Source organism: Protopterus annectens, chromosome 1.part0 (genome assembly GCF_019279795.1).
Source record: "Protopterus annectens isolate FY-2018-M chromosome 1.part0, PAN1.0, whole genome shotgun sequence".
Classification (NCBI taxonomy): domain Eukaryota; kingdom Metazoa; phylum Chordata; order Ceratodontiformes; family Protopteridae; genus Protopterus; species Protopterus annectens.
In genome coordinates, this window is record NC_056725.1 from 1,829,352,055 (window position 1) to 1,829,374,523 (window position 22,469).

The following is a 22,469-nucleotide window of genomic DNA, read 5'->3' on the forward strand; positions in this document are numbered from 1 at the left end:
GGAGGATAGGGGAATGTAGTGCAAAACTACACGTATATAGTATGAAACTGAGTACAAATCATTGTAATGCCATCAAATGATGGAAAGCAGAAGTAGTTTAGAATTGAGATAGAAGAGATAAGGTAGCTGTGAGGGGTGGTTAAGAAGGGAAGTCTGGAAGAGGAGGTCAAAGCTAGAATTAGAGGGGCTGCAACCAACTAGCACAGTGTGTCAAGGGTAGCATATGACAGAAAATACAAAAGAAGCTGAAAAGTAAGGCATGCAAAACAATAGTGCCACCTGTACTGTTGTATAGTACAGAATCCTTGGCAGTGAAGGCAGAACAGTTGAGGAAGCTAGCTGTGATGGAGATGAATTGCCTGGGATGTGTGGCAGGATGCACACTTAGATGAAGAAATTAGGTTAACACTGCAGAAGCCCAAGAGACTCAAACTGCAGAGAAGATCAAAGATAACACATTATGGTGTTTTGGGCAAATGTGCAAGAAAGCTTTAGACAATCTGGTGAAAAAGATTTGGGAAAGACAGGAAGAAGGCAATAGAATATGAGGGCATCCAGTAAAGAGATGGATGGATTGAGTGAGAGAAGACCTGCAATATTCAGACATGACTGTTGAAGGTAGGAGAATGGCACATTATCTAGAGGTGGTTTTAATGGACACAATACCCCAACACCATGTAAAAATGGGGAAAAAGGAGGTTGATAATGGTGATTATGATTCTTTGTGGCAACCACCCCATGTGTACTCATTTACATGTCCACCCTATCTGTGGCTATTAGTGGGTGTATCACTGCCCATAACACTGCATATCCATGGCATATACTGTGTTCTTATCTCTATCCACAGAACATTAGAAGTATGTTACTGGCATTATCCAGTGTTTCTGCAAGAAGACACGCAACATAACAGCAAAGATTTTAGCCACAAGAAGGGGCCACATCTCACAGCAAGTCTAATATATGAGAATGATTTCTAAGTATCAGTGTATGGTAGTGATTAAGGCACAGATATTATACCTGGAAGAGGGAACTCAGGTTCCAGGATGGGACAGCATTCGTGTCTCAGAGGGAGATGCATCAGGTTAGGAACTGTAATACTTGTGTATATAGCAGACAATGCACTCTATTTTGGTTGGTCACAAATACCACTGGAATATGCTTCCCATTTATAAGGTATGCAGGCACAGAGGTCTCATAGGAGGTATGTGTTTATACTTTATCTGCACAGAGAGCATCATTGTTTGTATGCTTAATATAAGGCCTGGCATGTAAAGTTGTAATCAGATTTATTCACTTCTGTTTTGCTTTCTATACTGACAAACCCTAGACCACTTCCACAGTGCTACCTGTACAGGCTGGGTCAGGACATCAGGCTGATGTCAGCACCTATGCCAAGTCTGTAGATGCTGAAGCACAGATCGAATCACACTAATATGACACATAAGCACCATCTTTTTCAATCCAGAGTTGTCCAAAACCCCTTCTTCAGAGTGGGGATACAGCATCGACAGTGCTTGCACTACTTGCTGTACAGCCAGGTTGCTAATCATCCCTGACAGAGGGACGCCCATGGCCAGGAGCACAACAAGTGCTGCCCACATGGCTACATTAGCAGAAGAGGAGAGTACTACCTTTGTGTTTACCCAAACAGCATCTTAGCAAGGGTTTTTTCTCAGCACCAGTACGTGTTGCAGCCAGTCCCTGATATACAGACAGTGCTAGGGCTTAATAGGAAAAGTACTGGACTATTATCTTGGCATAGCCTACTATTAGCCAGTGCCAACATGGAGATGATTGGTGTGGGTATGGATTCCACAAGGATATCACCCCATGACTTGCAATACCTTGTTGAGGCCATGGAGTGAAGGGATGATGCTGTGCTAGAACTCCTGAGGACTGCGGTGGCATATGCTGCAGTATCCACCTCTTTGTGGAATGTGGGAAGCACTAGCATGACTTACATGCTCAGCAGTATAGTCCATGATTGGGAACATGTAAATGCATAGAGCGTCCGCATTGGTATATAGGGCACTTAGAGACAACTACCTCTAGGAATGTTTGTGGTTATCAAAAAGTACTCAAGAATCATCAACCTATATAGAAGATTCTGTAGGAATGAGAAGTGTACTATTCGATTCTATGAAAGAGTAGCTGATGCATGGAACAGACTACCAAATTACATTAAAGCATGTACTAATTTAGATATTGTTAAGAAAAGCCTGGATACTTATTATGGTAACAAGTGTTTTGGTATATTGACAAGCTAGAAGGGCATTAATGCCCATGCTTGAAATATTTGTATGTATGTATTGCAGGAAACAGTCTGTTCCTGCAAGTTTAGAGGTTTTTCAGTCCCACAGTCCCATTCAGGGTAGCAACAGCTACCAGCCTCCAGGGCCAGGATATTATTATACCAGCATCTGTGCAGGCCCTGTTCAAGCAGTATTACATCACCTTTACAGGGGATCTGTAGTCCTGACGCAGATGGCTTAGACAGTGGTGCAAGTCATGGTCACACAGAGGCACCCCCTTCCAGTCTCTGTAGTGTTGTGCCACTACCCTCAAAATTATGGTCTTATAGTACCACATCCTTCCTCTCATCAGGGGGCATTATTTTTGATGGAGTGCCCCTTCCAGCAAGATCCTTCCATCTCTGCCTGAAGTTATATGTTCCCCATAAAAGTTCTGATGGCAACTATTTGCCATTGCATTCTTTGTCACCTGTACAGATGGTAAAAACTCTGACCCACTGCACCCACCCTCATGTGTAGTGTAAATGGAGATGTCTGGAGCACACCACGGTTTGATCCTGCTCTGCCAAGCATAATCTTTAACAGATCATCAGCATGTGTGTTCTGTGTGACACTGCACTGTCATTGGCCCACAAAGCTGGACTACACATCACAACTTTGCCTGCACTGCAATATGCTGTGCCTGTTGCCATGTGGTGCTTGTTGTCTTCATCTTAACTGTCTTTGCTGGATGATGTTGGTCTGCAGACTGTGGCAGGGGCAGCTACAGCAGGTGCAGAGCCTCCCTGGAGTAATGCTGGTCTGTATACTGCTTGATAATCATGGCATGTGGCATGCTGCGTTCATATTGCAAATGGAGGTAGCTGCATAGTGCAGAAGCCCTCACAGATATGTTGCTGGATTACACATTGGTATCGTAATGCTGCTGCTTGGTGATACTGTGGAGAGTTCCTTACAAAATCATCAGTCACTGCTCCAGCAGGTTTTCTAAATCATCTGAAACACAGTAAGAACATATGGGGGAGTGAGACAGCTAGACACACTGTCTCACATATAGACCAATACACTGATATTGGTATAGGTTCATAGGTGTTTACTAGACTAACTTGTGACTGGCATCTTTGTAGAGGTGGACTCTCCAATTCTAACTTCCTGGGTTCTGTCTGTGAGCCAGTTGGCTATCCACCAGGTGACATATGTGTTTGTACCTAACCTCTTGAGTTTGTCAACAATGACCGAGTGGGGTTTTGTGTAAAATGCCTTGGCCAGGTTAAGGTAGGCAGTGTGACTGATTTTGCCCTCATCCATTCTTTGGTGACCTTCCCAAAGAAGTCCACTATGTTGAGTAGGCATGATCTGCCCTTGACGAAACCAAACTGGGTTGGGTCCAGTGACTGGAGGTTTACTCTGTTGATCATCTCCATGATAATTCTTTCCATGACTTTACATATAAGACTAGTGAGACTTATGGGTCTGTAGTTTCCAGGGTCTGTAGATGTTCCACCTTTGTGCAAAAAGAGGGATGACTGTTGCCTTTCTCCATTCATGAGGCACGAAGCCTGTTTGGAGGGTACAGTTCAATAGTAATTCCTTTGGCCCTGATAGGTCATGTTTCATGCTATTTAGAAGGCATCCTGAGATATTGTCTGGGCCCATTGATGCGGTGTTCTTGGTCTTAGAGAGAACATTAAGGACCTGTTCCCTAGTGAGAGTAGGGTGAGTTATATTTGATAATATTTCCTGAGGGAAGGTTGAGGGGGAGAGATGGATAAAGGTGGAGCTGAATTTATCAGCCGGAAGGTTTTCTATATCTTCTGGCTCAGTATAGGTGGCTCCATTTACAATGAGCTGTGTACAAAATTGTATATTGCCTTTGAGGTTGTGGATATAGCTAAAGAATGCTTTGTGGTTGTCCTTGGCCTGGGAGAACAAACTTGCCTCAAATTTGTCTTTGGTAGACTTTATTTGGCTTCTGCGACATATGCTTCCCAAAATGCCTGCACTTACCAACCAGGTTGTCCTGTGGAATTCCCCTCTGCAAGAAGCTAGCACATAAATTACTTGTATGACATATATGGGAATCATGGGTACTGCTAGGGTACTGTGCAGATACATTTGTAATCCGTTCCTCCTCGCTGTACACCACCTGGCAGCTGAGGGAATGATATACATTCCTTCTGAAAAGGCATTGTCCACAGATCTCAGATGAGCCTTTATCATCACATTTGTACAGACTGTAGCATCCAGTACTTTGGGAAGGTGGGATATATCATGGAAGCCATACATAGTTTTGGCACTCACTTCCTTGTCTTTTGGGGAAACACGTATGCTTATCCACAAGTAGAAGTAGCATATCAAGAAACTTGTTGAGTATTCTGCAGGCCGATGTTTGTGATATCCATTTTGTTCCCATGTTTGTCTGTGAAAGTCCCTGTAATAACTATTGTTAGAGCTGTTCATTCTTTAGTCCTGTAATAGGAGAGTCAACACATTTTTTTCTGATCCTGTTTGTGGGTGATGCATCTCAACCAATGCCCGCATCTCTGTCCACACAAAAATGGTCTACCAGCATACAAAATTATTGTTCTATTAACTTTTTAAGTGAATTAAAATAATAATCAAAAATAGCCTGATTTTGGGCCTTTGTCTTTCCATTACTTTTGGTTTTGACGAAATTCTTGAATAAAGAAGTTGAGAGATATTGTGTGTGGCCATCCTTGGGAAAGTAGGTGTGGCCATGGAGGGTACTGGCAAGGCATAAATAATCATAAGACTCAGTAGCCTTGGGATAACTATATATCTGTGACAAAGATCTTAACCACTGAGCCACTATTATTTTACATAGCCCTAAGCATTTCATAATTGCCATCTTGCATACAACTCAGCTGCGCAGAATTTTGCAGAATGTCCAAATTTTTGTTTCATAGTTTTGGTTTATATTTAATAAAGTATTTGGTTTTATGGCAAATCATTCAAGATTGAACATTTACGTATCAGACTTTATATTATTCAGAAAGTGCACCCTAATGCAAAACTTGCTATTCTATCAACTTTCTAAGTTTATGACAGCACTATTTAAAATCTTTCCCAAATTTTGGGCTTTTGTCCTCCACCCATTATTTTTGGCTTTGTCCAGAATTCTTGAAGTAAGATGGTGAGATGTATGAGTCTGAACAGTTTGAGCTTACACTGCCCAAATATTTATTTCTGTAAGCATTTTCCCCATGCGTTTGCTTTACCTGGCCTTGGCCTTCTGCACCATTAACTGCTCTTTAAACATCAGGTGCTTTCTCTACAGTCAAATTTTGTTTGTAAGCATTCTTACGCTTCTTTTTTTTTAACAAACACAGACAAACATACATTAACAGAAAAGAAAACAAACCATTTTAACAATTTTCCATTTAAATACAGTATACATCACATGCATATTTTCTTTGCTACTATCATTAGTCCAGCATTACACAAATTGCTGAAGTCATGTTTATCCTTAAATCTCACTCCTCCGCCTGAACATTTTTATGCATGTATTGTGTACACATTTACGTTTATGCAATGTGTGCTTCTCTTTTCTAAAAAAAAAAAAAAAAAAAAAAATTCCTGTTCCAGTTTTTTTTTTTTTATCGCTGTTCTAATATTCAGTACCTAAAATACAGTTGGTGTAGACTTTGATTTCCATTTTCTAGTAATTGTTTTTTGGAAACCAACAGAATTAAACTTGCTAAGACCTTACTATGTGTAGGTAGTTCAGATCCTGTATCCCAGTTCAAAAGAATCACTTCCTTACAGCCATTTGCTAACCCAGTATTTGTACTCTGAAGGGAAAGTATCTGTCATTGAGTTGTTGTTGTATCTTTCGGCTTTTCCCGGTTAGGGGGTCGCCACAGCAGAACTCCCGTCTGCTAATGATTGGCAGTAGAGTTTTACATGCCGAGTTGCCGGCTCTGACGCACAACCTTCAACGAAGGGATGCCCATTCATGCATGTCTCCACACAGAAGACACTCTAACTGAGAATCGAACAGGACGTCTTACTGGGAGGCGATAACACTACCGCAGCACCACCACTGAGTACACTCCTAAAATATATATTCCCAGTTACCTCCTCCTCCTGAATCACACCTCCAACAGTTGCTATCTGCCTGAGGAAAAAAATCTTTGAAGTCTGGTTGGGGTATAAAAATATCTATGCAAACACTTTCAAGCAAAGATCCTAAACCTTCTGGACTTGGTTGTGTACATGGAGACATACATATGTCTTCCCATTGTTTTCTTGTAAATTGCTTTTCTAGTCAGCCTTCCCAGTATTTTCTAACCTCCTCTGTTATGTTCTTATAGTTGTACAGTATTTTATATGCCCTACTAATTATCTCATTCTAGATTCAGCTAAACAACTGTACCAGGGCAGGTGTTTCATTTAAAATGCCCCTGTCCCTTTCTCTTTACCTGTAGTATAACATCAATCCCTGGTAGGGAAGGCAGTCTCTATCCTCTAGTCCTAACATCTTCTTGGCTTCATCCCACTCTGTTACCTTTCTTGCTTGAGTTTTTTGCTCCCAATATCTTATTTCCTTTGCCAAGTTTCTCCAGTAAATTCCACCCCCTTCTTGCCTATTTTCTGTATCCCTTCTTGCATTCGTCCCTATTGGCAAAATCTCCTTTCTCCATTTTTGTATTGGTTCATTTCTTAGAATACTTTCTGCTAATTTATGAATATAATATTCTGTATGGTGATGGTTATTCTGCTTAAGGATCTGCATCCAAAGTCCCACTCTGTCTCTCTCTTTCTTGAACTTCCCCCTTGCTTCATAATCATCCTTTTCCACTTTAAATTTTAACCTTCTACTTGCTTTATGTATAAGAGCCTTAACTGTGTAGCTGTAAAATATCTTTTCAAATCATGTAAACCTAAACCACTTTTTTCTATTGGAAGGATCAACTTTATCCTACGTAGCTCTTTCCCTATTTCCTTCCCAGATAAATTCCTTCAATTCATTATTAAATATTATCCACATCTTCTCTTCAGATTGATAAAAGTATGTCTGACCTGTTTACAAGAGTAAAGGGACTTAAAACTTTTTCACTGTTTGTATCTTACTATCCATATCCATAAATAAGAGTTTCCAGTTTCTCAATTTTTGCATTATCTTTTGTTTAGTCTCTTCCCACACATCATTAGCTGCCATAACAGTAGCCTTTTTAATCTATACTTCTAAATAATTTTTTGTATGTACCCTAAATATTGGTGTTACTGAACCAGTTTGTGTATGGGTACACGATGTACGGCTATAGCTTTTGTTTTGTCTTCATTAATTTTATATTGTGAAATGACTTGCAACTATCCAGAATGTTCTAAAACACTGAGATGTCCTTTTCTGTATTTATCAGGTACAAAATTATATCATCTACAAATCAAGCCAATTTTTCTTGATTATCGTGCCAATTATATACTTGTATTTCTGAGTCCCTTATATTCTTTGCCATTGACTCTAAATATAAAGCTAATAACAAAGGGGAAAGAAGACACCCTTTCTTCCTTCCACTTTAATTCTTGCCTCCAATCCTTCATATATCCTTCAAATTAACCCTATTTATTGTATCAGGGAATGCAAATGCTTCCAGAGCCCTACTTACGAAATCCCAACTTACTCTGTCATACACTTGCTCTGTATCAAGACCCACTACCAACAGAGGTATTTTCTTACATTCTGCTTCCCTCTGGATCATCATTGTTCTATTAATGTTGTCATATGTTTTCTTCCCCTCCTCAAAACCACACTGATTCATATCTATACATTTTGGCAACACCTCTGTCATTCTTGTTGCATAGACATAACACTTTATAATCATGGTTTAAAATTGAAATGGGTCTATATGAAGCTTTGTCTAAAGGGTCTTTGCCATCTTAGGTAACACAGCTACCACAGCTTTCTTCCAAGATGTTGGTGCTTCACCTCCTTTTAAAAAAACTTTTAAACAAAATCTTCCATATCTTTATCACTTTCTTCCCTTCTAACTTCCAAATTTTCAGTCCTGGAGCTTTACAGGTATTCCTCATAGGATCATAGGTGTGCATTAGTCTAATAACCACTGGGGTCTTTTTATAACATCAATCCCTAACCTACATCCCAAATCTCTAACAAGTTCTGGTACCCATGGTAGTGTAAGCAGAAGCTTGGGAGATGAAACCTCTACAAGCAGAAGCCTGGAAGATGAACCATTTATAGGCTCCCTGTGCCCATTAGATACATGGGTACCAAGCTATGGGAGAATTTCCAGTTCCCATCCAGTTGTGCAAGCTACACTTGAATTGAGTTAGGGAGGAACTCTGCTTCATGTGGATTGGGAGCCTGTTCTAGATAAGGGGTAGTCTCTGGAATAAAAGAGTCTCTCTCCAGCAAGTCCTCTTTATATCACAAGCAATGTGTATGTCTTTAGAATGGGTAATTTTAGTGCTGTTTTGCAGATATGCAGGAGGCCCATCAGAGTGGGGTTCAACAATGCCTTGTATGCCAGGTATAGATCTTTTCTTAAAAGCCTGTAGGAGATAGAATACAGAGATGGGGCTTTGCGGCAGTCAGCACAGGATATATTATTTACACCTTGTATTCTTTCTGTTGAGGAACCTCTGTGGATGTTCCAATTGTTGGAGGCACCTGGCTAGGTACATACCAAATTGAAGCATTGTACTCAGTGATGCATCTGATGAGTGCCAAATACATTAGAGCAATGACTGCCTTGGAGCTATATGCCTTATTTTATATGTAAGTTGCACAACATAGAATGATTTTCTCACTACCATAGACAGATGAAGGTCAAAGGCTAGATTACTGTCTACGTGTATCCCCAAGTCCCCGACTGCTGGGTCGATTCTTAGGGGTATGTTGCCAAGATGGTTGTTATCAGGGGTGGCTGACTTCCCAATGGATACTAGTATGCATTTCTTGCCATTTAGTTTTAGTCTATGGCTCTGATACCAGTCATATCTGTCTGTGTCAGCCCTTCTTGGAGAACATTAGTATCAGTGGAGGATTCTATGACTGCTCCTAATTTGCAATCCTCTACAAATTTAGTCAGGCAAAGGCACCTGACTTTGGACTTGACTTCAGAGAAGTAGATGCCAATAAAGAGTGGCCCCATGACCAATCCCTGAGGGACTCCACTAGTGACTGGCCTCATCGTAGAGATGGATTTGCCAGTTCTAACTTCCTGGGTCCTGTCTGTGAGCCAGGTGGATATCCACTGGGTGACATAAGGGTTTATACTTAACCTCTTGAGTTTAACAATGCCTGTGTGAAACATTGTGTCAAATGCCTTGGCAGGTCAAGGTAGGCAGTATGAACTGTTTTGCCAATGTTCATTGCTTTGGTGACCTTCTCAAAGAAATTCTCTTGGGTGAGAAGGTATGGCCTACCCTTGACAAAATCAAACTGGGTTTGGTCCAGTGTCTAGAGGTTTCTTATTCCATTACTAATCATTCACATAATGATTCTTTCCATGGCTTTGCGTAAGAGACTAGTGAAACTTATTGGTCTGTAATTTCCAGTGTCTGTAGATGGCTTCTGTTTGTGTAGAGGGATTAATGGTTGCTGTTCTCCATTAATTTAGCATGAAGCCTGTTTAGTGGCTATGGTAAAATGGTGATTCCAGACGGACGGATAGGTTCTATTTCATGCTATTTAGAAGGCAGCTTGGGATATTGTCAGGACCTATCGATGCAGTTACTGGCCTGGGAAAATTAAGGACCTATTCCTTAGTGATAGTTGGGGGAATTGTATGTGATAGTATTTCTTGAGAGGAAGCTGTGGTGGAGGGAGGGAGGCGCAAAGTTAGAGCTAGATTTGACTGCCATTATGTTTGCTATATCTTCTGGCTCAGTGTAGGCGGTTCCATTAACAGTGAACCCTGCACAGAATTGTGCAGTGCTTTTGAGGTTGTAGACTTAGCTAAAGAAAGCCTTGTAGCTTTCCTTAGCCCGTGAGGCCAAATTTACCTCATGTTTGGCTGTGGTAGACTTTGTCCTCAGAGTTTGTTAAATTTGATGAGAGTGCTTTTAACCTGCTGGATGCTACCCTGCCTAAGTTTTGCCATGCTTTTTTTTTTCTGTCATACAGCATATTGATGTTGTGACTCCACCAGGGTGGCTAGTTTTTAGAGTTAGTATTGTACTCATTCCTGGTGGGTAAGGCTGCCTCTATGCAGCTATTAACATGCTTGTATCAAGTTTCAGTAAACAGTTCCACACAGGCAGCAGTCTTTCAGGTTTAGTAGGGCTTGAAATGTTGCCATATTATCACTTAGTAGTAGGAAGTTAACATTAGACTAGTTCCTGAAAATTCCAGGATTAGCTGGGGTTCTGGGTTTTTTTTTTTTCACTTCGAAGTAGACCATTTTGTGGTCTGACTATACCAAAGAGGACATTACTATAGGGGGGTGTGCAGCACCCGCCTATATTCTGTATAGTTATGTTGAAATTTTGTCCCTTATCCTTGATTCTTAGTTGTGAAATTCACTGGACTGTGTCTGCTTTTTTGAACCAGTCACATACAGTATGAATAGATCTGATGCTGTCAGTTTTCATTTTGTCCTCAACTTGGGTTCAAATCCAAACCTCGGATTTGACTTGGCCATTACTAAAGCTCGTGGTAACCAAAAAGCTTTAGAGCTTCTCCCCTACCCATAATGCACTAACCCCTAACATAGCCCAGATCTCGTTTGCTGTTTTTCACAAAAAGACATGGTCAGCCTTAGCTCACAGGTTTCTGTAAAGATAAGTGTAGAGTTTTTTCTATTTAAATCTCTTAAATCCCTATTTATATATTATTCCCTTACCCTCTTACAGTATTTTAAATATTTTTATCATTGTTGGTAGTTTTTTCCCCTTTGCCTGTCTTTTATATATGCTAGTGAAGTCCTAATATAATCTTTTATTCTTTCTTCCCATTTACTTCGTGTGTGTGTGTATGTATGTGTGTGTGTATATATATATATATATATATATATATATATATATATATATATATATATATATATATATGTGTGTGTGTGTGTATTTGTGTGTATATATATATATATATATATATATATATATATATATATATATATATATATATGTAAGTCGTCTTTTGTATTACTTTTATTTTCTAGTAGTCGCCGTCATGTCTGAGAAAGGACCATCCTGTCTTAAAAAGTGTCTAAAATGTGGGCACAGTTTGTCCTTGAGATCCTTAAGCAGAGAAGTGGTTGGACCCCCCCCCCCCATTAACTGGAGGAATTAGTATGCCTGGAGGCCTACGGAGCTGGACCATCTACATCCTGGGTTACTCAGCCACCGAAGAGCTCATTGATTTGGTCTCTTGGCAGGCATGGAAGCAGCCTGACTCAGTTGAGCCAATGCCTAAGAGGCCAGATAGAGTTCTGGCTCCACCTGTCAGAAAGGAATTTTGGAGTAAAGGGGTACCAGTGGATGCCATGGTCATGGCAGCGGCCACCAAAAAGGAACTTGCTGAACAAAGTTTCTCTGTTCACCTCCCTAACAAGGAGTCTAGGGTGATGGACAAGTTTGGGAACTGTTTGCCACATTTTTCTAGGTTACAAAGAGACTTGATCAAAGAGCTTTCAAAATCCCTTTCAGGACCATTTCTGCTGAGGCCCGATTGTCTGTGGCTTCTCAGTTGGCTACCCTCCAGTCCATTTCGAATTCATGCATGAGGCTTATTTCCCACATAGCCAAAGGAGCCTCATGGACAGCGGGATCAGGCATATACATTAGGAGGCATGCCTGGATTCACTTATGTGATTTTGCAGAGCCCTTCAAGTCCTTGTTCATCAATGCTTCCTTTGATGACAGTCCATTGTTTGGCCCAAAAGTGAAGGACACATTATCCAGGTGTGAGAAAGTTGGAAAGACCCTCTCTGCAGTGGGAGTACATTTTTTGACTCCTCAGTGATCCTTTTCTAGGAGTCAATGAGGTGGATAGAAAACTGTGGTTCAGGAAGTCCCAGGGTCCTTTCCAGGACACATGTGGAGAAAGTTCCCCTAGGGGTAGAGGGGGTAACTCTAATGGATGATGACACCCCTGCAGTACAGGAGGTCTGCAAAACCATGGGTCCAGAGATTCTTTCTCTGAGAAACCTTACCAGCGCTTCTGAAAGGAGGCCCAATTGTCCATCTCTGGAGGCAGTCAGGGGTCAGTTATCCCTGCAACAGAGAGCTTAGCTAGACATAATATGAGATACTTGGGTGCAGAGGATTATTTCCAGAGATTATGTAATTCCCTTTTCCCTTTCAACTCCAAATGTATGAAAAATTCCCGATGTTCCACCCAGTCAAAGGAAAGAAGCAGCATTAGAAATACAAAATCTGCTAGAAAAAAGTGTCATCCAAGAGGTCCCGCCAGACCAGATAGAATCCAGAACTTACTCAATATATTTTTTAATGCCAAAGAAAACAGGGAACTGGAGCCCAGTCTTGAATCTCGGCATACTGAACAAGTCAGCTCAACATATAACGTTTCAAATTATCATGGTTCGTGCTTAATAGACCTTCAGGGTGAATACTGACACTTAAAGACAAACAGTCAGTCCAGAAGGTACTTAGGCTTCTGGATGGGAGTCAGTCACCACCAGTTCAGAGCACTGCCCTTTGGCCACACCACAGCCCCCAGTGTGATTGCCAAATGCATATCTAGAAGACTGGCTCATTACCACCTTGAGCAGGCATCTGCTAATAAGGGCAAGGGATCAGGTACTTCAGATTTGTTTTCATGTGGGTATAATCATAAATTACAACAGGTCTCACCTATAACCAAATCAAATTTTGGAATTTATAAGAGCAGTTTTCAACACGACAGTGACAACGTATTTTCCTCTCTCAAGAGTACAGACTTATCAGATCAAGAGGAATAATTTGCAGTACCAGCATTTCAGCCTGATTAATCCTTCAAACCTTAGGGTCATGTCAACTGCAATAATCTTAGTTCCTCTAGCAAGATTTCATATGTGAATTCTTCAGTGGATGCTAGCCACACAGTGGTCTATTCTTTACCAGTGCATGTCAACACAAATAAGAATCACTCGGGCATGCAAGAGATACCTTTGGTGGTGGATTCATTTGGATTGAGTTCTACAAGGCTGTCTTTTCATTCTCCCTCAGCCCAAGGCCATAGTGACCACAGACGCTTCCCAGATTGGGGGGGACACATTCTGGAGAGAATGGTCCAAGGCATTTGTTCGCCCAAAGAAGCCAACTTTCATATCAGTGTCCTAGAGATGAGAGCAGTGCTTTTAGTGTTCCAGACCTTCCAGGACTCTCTCCCTTTAGGGATAATTGGAATTTGAACACATATGTTGGTGGTTTGGTACATCAACAAACAAGGTGTGACCAGATCTTACTCCATGTGTTGAGAAGCAGTCAGAGTGTTGCAACAGGTGATTATATCCAATGGCTTTCTCATAACAATGGACATGTTGGGGAAGTCCAACATGATAGACAAATTTAGCAGGTCCATTCTTCTACCTCACAAGTGGTCTCTCAACATGAAAGTGGCAGAAATGATATTCTGCTGATGGGGGGCCAGACATGTTGTTATCTTTTTGCTTCTTCCTTAAACAGTGAATGCAGCAGCTACTTTGCACTAATCCCCCCTCAGGAGGAATCACCGAGGGACACTCTGCTTCATGATTGCCCCCCCCAGTCTACTTTATGCTTACCCACCAATTCCTCTTATTCTGAAATTCCTGCAGAAAGCCGCCAGACTGAAGAGCAAAGTCATCGTCATTGCACCTTATTGGCCTTGTCGGATTTGGTTCCCCTTCCTATGGCCTTATCTTCCTTGCCAACCTTGGATTCTGGATCCAATTCTAGATCTCCTGTCACATCCAACAGATGTGGTTCATCCAGATATTTCAAACCTCCAGCTAACAGCATGGTTTCTCCATTTCTGTTAATAGGCAGACAACTGATGCTGTTTTCCCCTGTCCATAATATCCTTTTATCTTCCCATAAACCTACAACAAGTAAACTTTATACAAGTAAATGGAAAGGTTTCTTTGCTGAGCAAAAATGTATTGATGCCTTTTCAGCTCCAATACATAATATTTGACTTTTTAGCTTTGATCTTTAAAGAAGGGGTGAGCTCCTCTACCATTAAGGTTAAATTGGCAGCAGTATCTACTTTTCGTATTGGATGTGAAAATACTTCTGTGGCCTCTTCTAAACTTTGTAAAGCATTCTTGAGAGGCACTCTTCTATGAAGATCCCCATATAAAGATTCAACTCCACCATAAGATTCGAACGTGATACTGCAGGCCTTAATTCATTCCCCCTTTGAACCAGCAGCTAAATGTAACTCAAAGTTCCTGACATGGAAAACTATCTTTCCAGTGGCCATTACCTCAGCCAGAATAATTTCAGAATTTCCAACTTTGTTATCAAAACTTCCCTACTTAATTTTTCATAAGGCTAGAGTTACATTATGTACCAATAAGTCTTTCCTTCCCAAGGTGGTGTCGGAATGTTTTATCAGTCAATCCATTAATTTGCCTGTATTCCTTCCTAAATTTACAAACATAGGTGAATATATATTGCATTTATTGGATGTTCACAGACAGTTAGGTTTTTACTTGCATAGGACAAAAGAAATCAGGAAGATAGACCAATTGTTTGTTTCCTTTGCAGATTTGAAATTGGGTAATCCATTTTCAAAAGTAACTCTAGCCAGATGGCTGATTAACTGTATTTCTTTTCATAGGATCATAGGAAGTTATTAGGCTATTGGTCCTGAGGCCCTTATAAGCCTAGCCAAGAGTTTAGCCCATGATTAGACAAGTCAGCACCAAAGCCCCTGTCCAGCAGGGACACAGCATTTTCACTGTGCAAACTTTTTAGTTATGTTATTCCAAAGGTTTAGTGCTTACTTGATGCATAAGTAGGCCTCTACAAATTTCTTCTCCAGATCATAACTTAGAAGCCCTAGTTACAAATCATTCTTGTAATTATATTGCTGTTAAGTCAGTTTGCCCTGCATGCTCTCTTGTAATACATAACAAACCGGGTCTAATCTTAACTAAACCTGTAAGAGTTCATTCTGTTAGGTCCATGGCAATTTCTTCAGTGTTTCTGTCTAAATCTTCCATGGATGACATGTGCAGCTGCAACCTGGACAATTCCTCATACCTTTATCACTCGTTACAAACTGGATCTAGTCTTGAGGGTGGAGCAGCCTTTGACTCAACTGTGTACAGGAATATCCTTCCTTAGAGTCCACCTGAGAGTTTAGGTAGCTGGGGACTCTGTCCCAACAGTTGAGGACAGAGTGAAATTTGACAACATCAGATAAAGAAGTTATGTACTCACCATAATGTTCCATCTGTGTTGTCTGTTTTCATTCTTCTTTAACAATCCCGCTCACCAGCCCCCAACCCTTGTTTCAATAAACTTCTGGAAGAAAGAGATATTGTAAGGACACCACTGTCCTTTATGATTGAGCTCCAGATATAGTTCCATTTGCAGGACATATACAGATTTATGTGTCTTAATATAGCCACATTGGCAGATACTGTTTTGGGTAAATCAGCAAACAAGATCTGGGGTGTTTTAGGGGTTGGTGTATTATGGATAAGGGAGAAGCTCAAACATTTTTTGGTTTGTGCAAGCTGTAGTAATGGCCAAGTCTGATTCGAGGTTCACATTCAAACTCAATAGTTGAAGAAGAATGAAAATGGACAACACAGATGGAACATTATGGTGAGTGCATAACTTCTTTTTTCGTCACATAGCACCCAATGAAAAATCTGTACATTTCATAGATGACAGTTTTCTTCTGGTAACTGTACACACCATACTTCTCCACTAATTTCTGTAGATTATTTCTCTGCATATCATTCTCAGACTGACTGCTTCTACCTCAGTTAAATGAAGTAAAAATATTTGTCTTTTTGAGTCTGTTTTTTATCTCATTTGCTGCTTTATCTGTATTCAGAAATATTGATTGAAACTTTTCCAGTTTTATTTGCTAGGCTAAGCTGCTTTTGCTGTGAGTTCAAAAGGGTTTTCACTCGTGTTTTTTCAGAAGAGAAAGAAAGAAAGAAAGAAAATTGGTCTTCATAAGTAGTTCTGGAAGGTCTTGTTCCTATTTTTCACAATGTTTGGATTTTAGTAACTTTTTGTTCAGATTTTTTTTTTTTTTGTTAAATGTATTCATTTGTAAAGCTTGGTACTCTCTCCACATAATTCTGGTGCTATTTATTTTGCAGATATGTAGGAAGTTTATCAGAGTTGGGCCTGACAGTGCCCTGTATGCCAGGCATAGATCTCCCCTCAACATTCTGTAGGAGACAGAATACAGGGATGGGATCTTGAGGTGGTCTGCATAGGACATTTTACTTATGCTGTGTATTCTTTTAGTGAGGGACCTCTGTGAACATTCCATTTGTTGGATACATCTGGTTAGGTACATACCAAAGGGGACACTACTCAATGATAGGTCTGATGAATGCCAAGCACAGTGGAACAGTGACTTTCTTGGACCTAGATGCCATATCTTTGTTTATAAGTTGTGCAGTATAGAATGATTTCCTGTCTACTGTAGATACATTATGGTCAAATGATAGATTACTGTCTCTGTGTGTCCCCAGGTCCCTGACTACTGGGTCAGCTGTAGAGGGTTTACTGTCAATATGATAGTTACCAGGGGTGCATAACTTCCCGAAGGATACTGTTATGCATTTTGTGGCATTTAGTTTTAGTCTATGGCTCTGACACCAGTTGTTTGTCTGTGTCAGCCCTTCCTGGAGAGCATCTGGGTTGGTGTGATATTCAGTGACAGCACCTATTTGCAGTCATTTGCAAATTTATTGAGCCAGAGACCATTGATATTGGCTTTGACTTCAGAGAAGTAAATGCCAAAAAGGAGATGTCCAAGGACCGATCCTTGAGAGACTGCACTTGTGACTGCCCTCTTTCTAGAGGTGGACTCCCCAATTCTAACTTCCTGGGTCTTGTCTGTGAGCCAGTTGGCTATCCATCAGATGACATATGGGTTTTTACCTAACTTCTTGAGTTTAACAGTGCCCGAGTGGGGTATTGTGTCAAATACCTTGGACAGGTCAAGACAGGCAGTATGAACCATTTTGCCATCATCCATTGCTTTGGTGACCTTCTCAAAGAAGTCCACTAGGTTGAGTAGGCATGATCTGCCTTTGAAACCAAACTGAGTTGGGTCCAGTGCCTGGAGGTTTACTATATCATTATTGATCATTTCCCTGATAATTCTTTCCATGGCTTTCCATATAAGCCTAGTAAAAAGTAGTTGTCACCTCCTTTGACAAATTTATATAAGCACCATCACAGCACTGAAATGTTAAGCATTAAACTTTAAATATTTCGTCTTTATACTTCTTTACATTTTAAGATGACATGGATGTATTATCAAAGATGTCTGAGATTAAGAGAAAACTAGAAACTTTTAAAAACCCCAGAAGTATCAGCACTAGCACAGCTGAAGCACTATTAACCATAAAAAGTGCTAGTTGACTGTCCACAGGAAAAAATAACTCCTAGACAAATTTATAAATTGTATTTAATGACTGTTTGTAAAAATATAGATGTCAGATGTCAGTTAAGCGCTTTTGTCTAAAAAGACTTCCTCAGAAGCAACTTTGCTCAAGAAACAAACCACTTAAATAACTTTGTAACTTCCCGTAAAAAAAATTCTTTTATATATTTAAAGTGAATGAATCCCAGTTATAACTCATTCACAGATGTAATATTATTATTACGATTTCCAACCCATAACACACAATTGCAATTTATTACCTACATTTAAATTGGTATAAAAACATATAATAACAATAAATATTTAAAAAAAAATACTTAAAATCTTATAATAAATGACATTTACAACTTAGCTGCCCTAAGATTTAATATATTTTTTTAAAGAAATCGCACACTGATACCTGGAAAAACATGTGACTTTAGTAGAATTTGCCATCTCATTTCTTTTTATTCAAGGGTATTTTCCCAGTTACCTCCTCTAAAGAACCTATAAACATTATCAGTCACAAAGAAAGAAAACTATTTTAAAATTATTGCAAAGTAAGGAATGTTTAAATAAATCATTGTTGTTACGTTTTTTATATCCCTAATGTGTTCCAAAATCCTGGCATTAAGTTGCTGTTTAGTTTTCCTAATACAATATGCTTCACATAAAGCACAGCATGCTACATTAACTACTTTACTGGATAAAACAGGTTTAGGGTCCTGTTTTTTGTAGAATCATCATATAATATAATATTAGCCCAATACCTTATGATGATTTCCTGTATACATTTAGTATTCGGCTGCTATGTCTGATGGTATAAATGTACCTACAAGTTGTTTTTACTGTGGACAGTATACCAGCACCTTTTACATTTAGAAAAAAGTCAGGAAATATGTTTTCTTGTAATTCTTGTAGAGTATCAACACATTTATCAAGTGTAGGAAGAGGGGTTGTCAATTCATCTTGGACTACAAAAAGATACTTTGAACAAAGGCCTGCGATTTAGCCACTGTTTTGGTTGCAGCTGTATAATTCCTTAGTATACTGTAAAACAAGCCCTGAGACACACACAAATGCAGGATATTCAAGAAATAAAATAAGTCCTGTTACAGACAGTATAAAATAACAGTGACTGACACTAATCCCATTATATGTCAGTGGCATGGGAATACACCATGACTTCCTTATTTCTAGCATGATGAATTATGGGAAAGAGAAAGGCTTGAAAAAAATAAGATCACAGTGATACATCAAGCCCCATTGACAGCCATTTTGCAGAAAACATATTAAAATTCTGTAAGTAGTAGTCAGAGTGATTTTAAGGTGTTAAAATAGCCCAGAAAACAGAGAGAGAGTGAAAAAATAGATTTTGTTTTAGTTCTAAGGTGGAGTTTTCCTTTAAGCCAATAAAACGAGCTTGACTTAACAGCTAGTGACAGAACATAACATCAATAAGTTTACATGCTCCCATATTTACATATATATATGGTTATATGCATATGTAAGTATGCAAGTATGTATATATATATATATATATATATATATATATATATATATATATATATATATATATATATATATATATATATATATATATATATATATATATATATATATATATATATATATATATATATATATACACACACACGCACACACACATATATATATATATATATATATATATATATATATATATATATATATATATATATAAACACACACACACACACACACATATATATATATATATATATATATATATAAAACTACACACACATGCACTCCCCGTCACTTCTATAAATTGTGTATCTCATTATGTTTACAGCTGTTTACAGTTTGGCCTATCAATGATAGTATTAGAATGACTTAATGGATATAAACTATCCAGTCTGTCACTGCAGACAGTTGTGAATCTCTGCAGTAGTCTCTAGTATATGAAACATTGCATTTAAGAAATTTTGGAGAACAACATGTCACCCATCTAGGAATTAACCCATATGTCACTATATGGGTAGCCAACTGGCTCAATGACAGAATGCATACAGTCAAAGCTGGGGATTCCACCTCTACCAGCAGGCCAGTTACCAGTGGTGTACCACAAGGATCTGTGTTTAGGCCCCCTACTGTTTGTAGTCTATTTCTCAGAAGTCCAGGAGAAAATAGATGGGCAATGGCTTATCAAGTTCACCGATGACTGCAAACCACCCAGCGATGATGATATAATACAAAAAGGGCTTACACAAACAAATATTGGTGCCAAATCCACGGACTTAAACTAAATGCAAAAAAAAAGGTGTTATCATCCCTTTCTGCAAAGGGGAAGTCTCTGAAAATTAAAATATAAACAGTACCCCCTTAGCTTAAATCCTGTGGTGAGAGATTTGTGAACACAGGTTGATAGCAACCTTGACTTCAGTCACCATGTGTCCACAGTGGAAAGGAAGGCCTTCTGCATTACACGTTATAAGTAAGAGCATTGCATCTAGCACTAAGGATGTTATAACTCCCCTGTACTCGTCCCTCCTCAGGCCACTAATAGAGTACAATGCTCCCTTCTATATGTACCTCACCCAGACATCTGCAGCAGCTGGACAAACTGCAGAGGTTTCTCACCAAGAAAATTCAGGGCCTTTAACACATAAGCTACATGGAGAAACTGAAGGCTCGGTCACTGGACTTTGTATCTTATTGGCTGCTTATAGGAGACTTGTGCCTGGCCTACTGATCAGTCTGGGATGCTACCCTAATGGAAATGCTGAACATTTGCAAGTGAAATGGGACAAGATCCACTCACTCTAGGGGTTTTAAACTAGCCTCTGACATTAACAGGATATGCTAGAGAGACAGATAGGTCTGCCAGAGATTGCCACTCTTCTGGAACAAGCTCCCAATTCACGTAAAACAGAGCTTCTCAATGACCCTATTTAAGCACAACTTAGAGAACTTAATGGGAGACCGTATATTCACGCTGGGGGTGTCACCTATTGCCCTTCTTGGATAAGGGCATTCAGTGCTGATCATAGACTCACTCTGCAAGTATAGACCATGCAATTTGGTCAATAAGGGAACAAGGGTATAACATGGCTAGACTTATAAAGGCCCTAGGAGCAATAGCCTAGTAAACACCTAGGAACCTAAGCACCTATGACAGTATATTGGTATCCAGTTGTAGAAAAATATAGTCCCCAGAACAGTTACAGCATTACAGGAAAGGACAGTACAGATGACTTTGGACTCTTAGCTGTTATTTTGCACTACTGATTTCTACGCAGTTGTAAATTTAAGTGGGAGTGTTTTAAAATTAAGTCAGAAACTCACAGAAAATATTTCTGACTTTTTGCACCCATTATCCTCACTTTTTTATTATTTATTTTTTAACTTATGCTTTCTTATGCGAAGAAGGAAAAGAACCCAGATAAAGGAAATTGCCATTGTCATCATATCAGGTACCTAACTGTCCAGAGATTCCTTGTTGGTCCAATGGCTGTAGCAGCAGTAGTTGCACAGAATACTGGGTTCAGTTCCCCAGGCAAGGGTCAGTGTTTTCCTTTTTGGTTGATTAATTGGTCTGCAGTGTATGCTTTTGTGTTAAAAAAAGTCACTATAATGGTAGTTTTCTAGTTGTTCTTGGGTGTAACCAGATACCTAACATTCCAGAGATTTCTTGCAGTTCAGTAACAGTGACAACAACATGGAAAGCAGGGGGTTCCTGAGTTAAATCCTCAGACAAGGGTCAATGTCTTTCTTTTTGAGCTCTACATGTCAGGAAGGAAGAGATGTCAGTAATATTTCATGGTCTACTATTGTTTGTTTGAAATTTACTGTAAAATACTGTATATTTGGACTTAACTGAAAGTGCGCAAACTGGTATTTATAATTTAATTCTGCCATATAGGCTGAGGCTATTGTCATCCTAAAATTATTAACTGTTCCAAGAAACAGACACCTTGATAGTCTTGCATGGTGCATTACAGAACTGGCAGTTCACAGATTTGTTTGGTCAGGTTAGTGTTGCAGCCTTCACATAAATGTTACTCCTGATTTTTTTTTATTTACTTTCTGTTTAACTTTAGGAAATAAGCTAGCTGATAAATCATGAAGTGTAACCTGCTAATATTTTGTTTTCTTGCAGAGGCGAACACTTAGAAAGCCTGAAGATGCTACACCAAAGCCTAAGAAAGATTCAGATATAGTGAGAGAAAGAATTATTCGCCGTGCGGCTCTTGAATTTGAAGATGGAATGTATGGTATCCTTTATCCAGCCTTTTGATGCTGTAACATAAAGTTTATATGTACATAGTTAACAGCACTGGTCTTCAGCATTATTTGCAAATTGCAGTCATCATAAAACTTCTAAAGTATGTAGTCTCTGATCCAAAGTACATTAATCTTTACAACCAGTTTAACTTTGCTGTTCATTAGAACAGATGTAGACCAAATATTTGGGATTGTCTAAAGGAATTTGTGGTGTACTGAACATGGAAGTCTAAACATATAATTTAGTAACTTTAAGAAAAAGGTAGACTTCAGAAGTAGCAGCAGAACACTGTGCAGTTTTTAACAGTTAGGAATATTCTAATTACACCATGCAGAGATCTGTATACGACTGCATGTTGATCATTAGCTGTTTATCAACACTTTCAACACTGAAAATTGGATGGGTGCCTGCAGAGAAA

General features: G+C 39.4%; 1 protein-coding gene across 1 annotated transcript in view; it reads left to right on the forward strand.

The window, feature by feature from the left end:
* OXCT1 (3-oxoacid CoA-transferase 1) overlaps nucleotides 1-22,469 on the forward strand; it is a 1,765,637-nt gene that overhangs the window by 993,717 nt on the left and 749,451 nt on the right. The window contains exon 9 of the mRNA XM_044069775.1: nucleotides 21,926-22,040. Within this exon, the coding sequence (XP_043925710.1) occupies nucleotides 21,926-22,040 (115 nt within the window). The remainder of the gene's footprint in view (nucleotides 1-21,925; nucleotides 22,041-22,469) is intronic.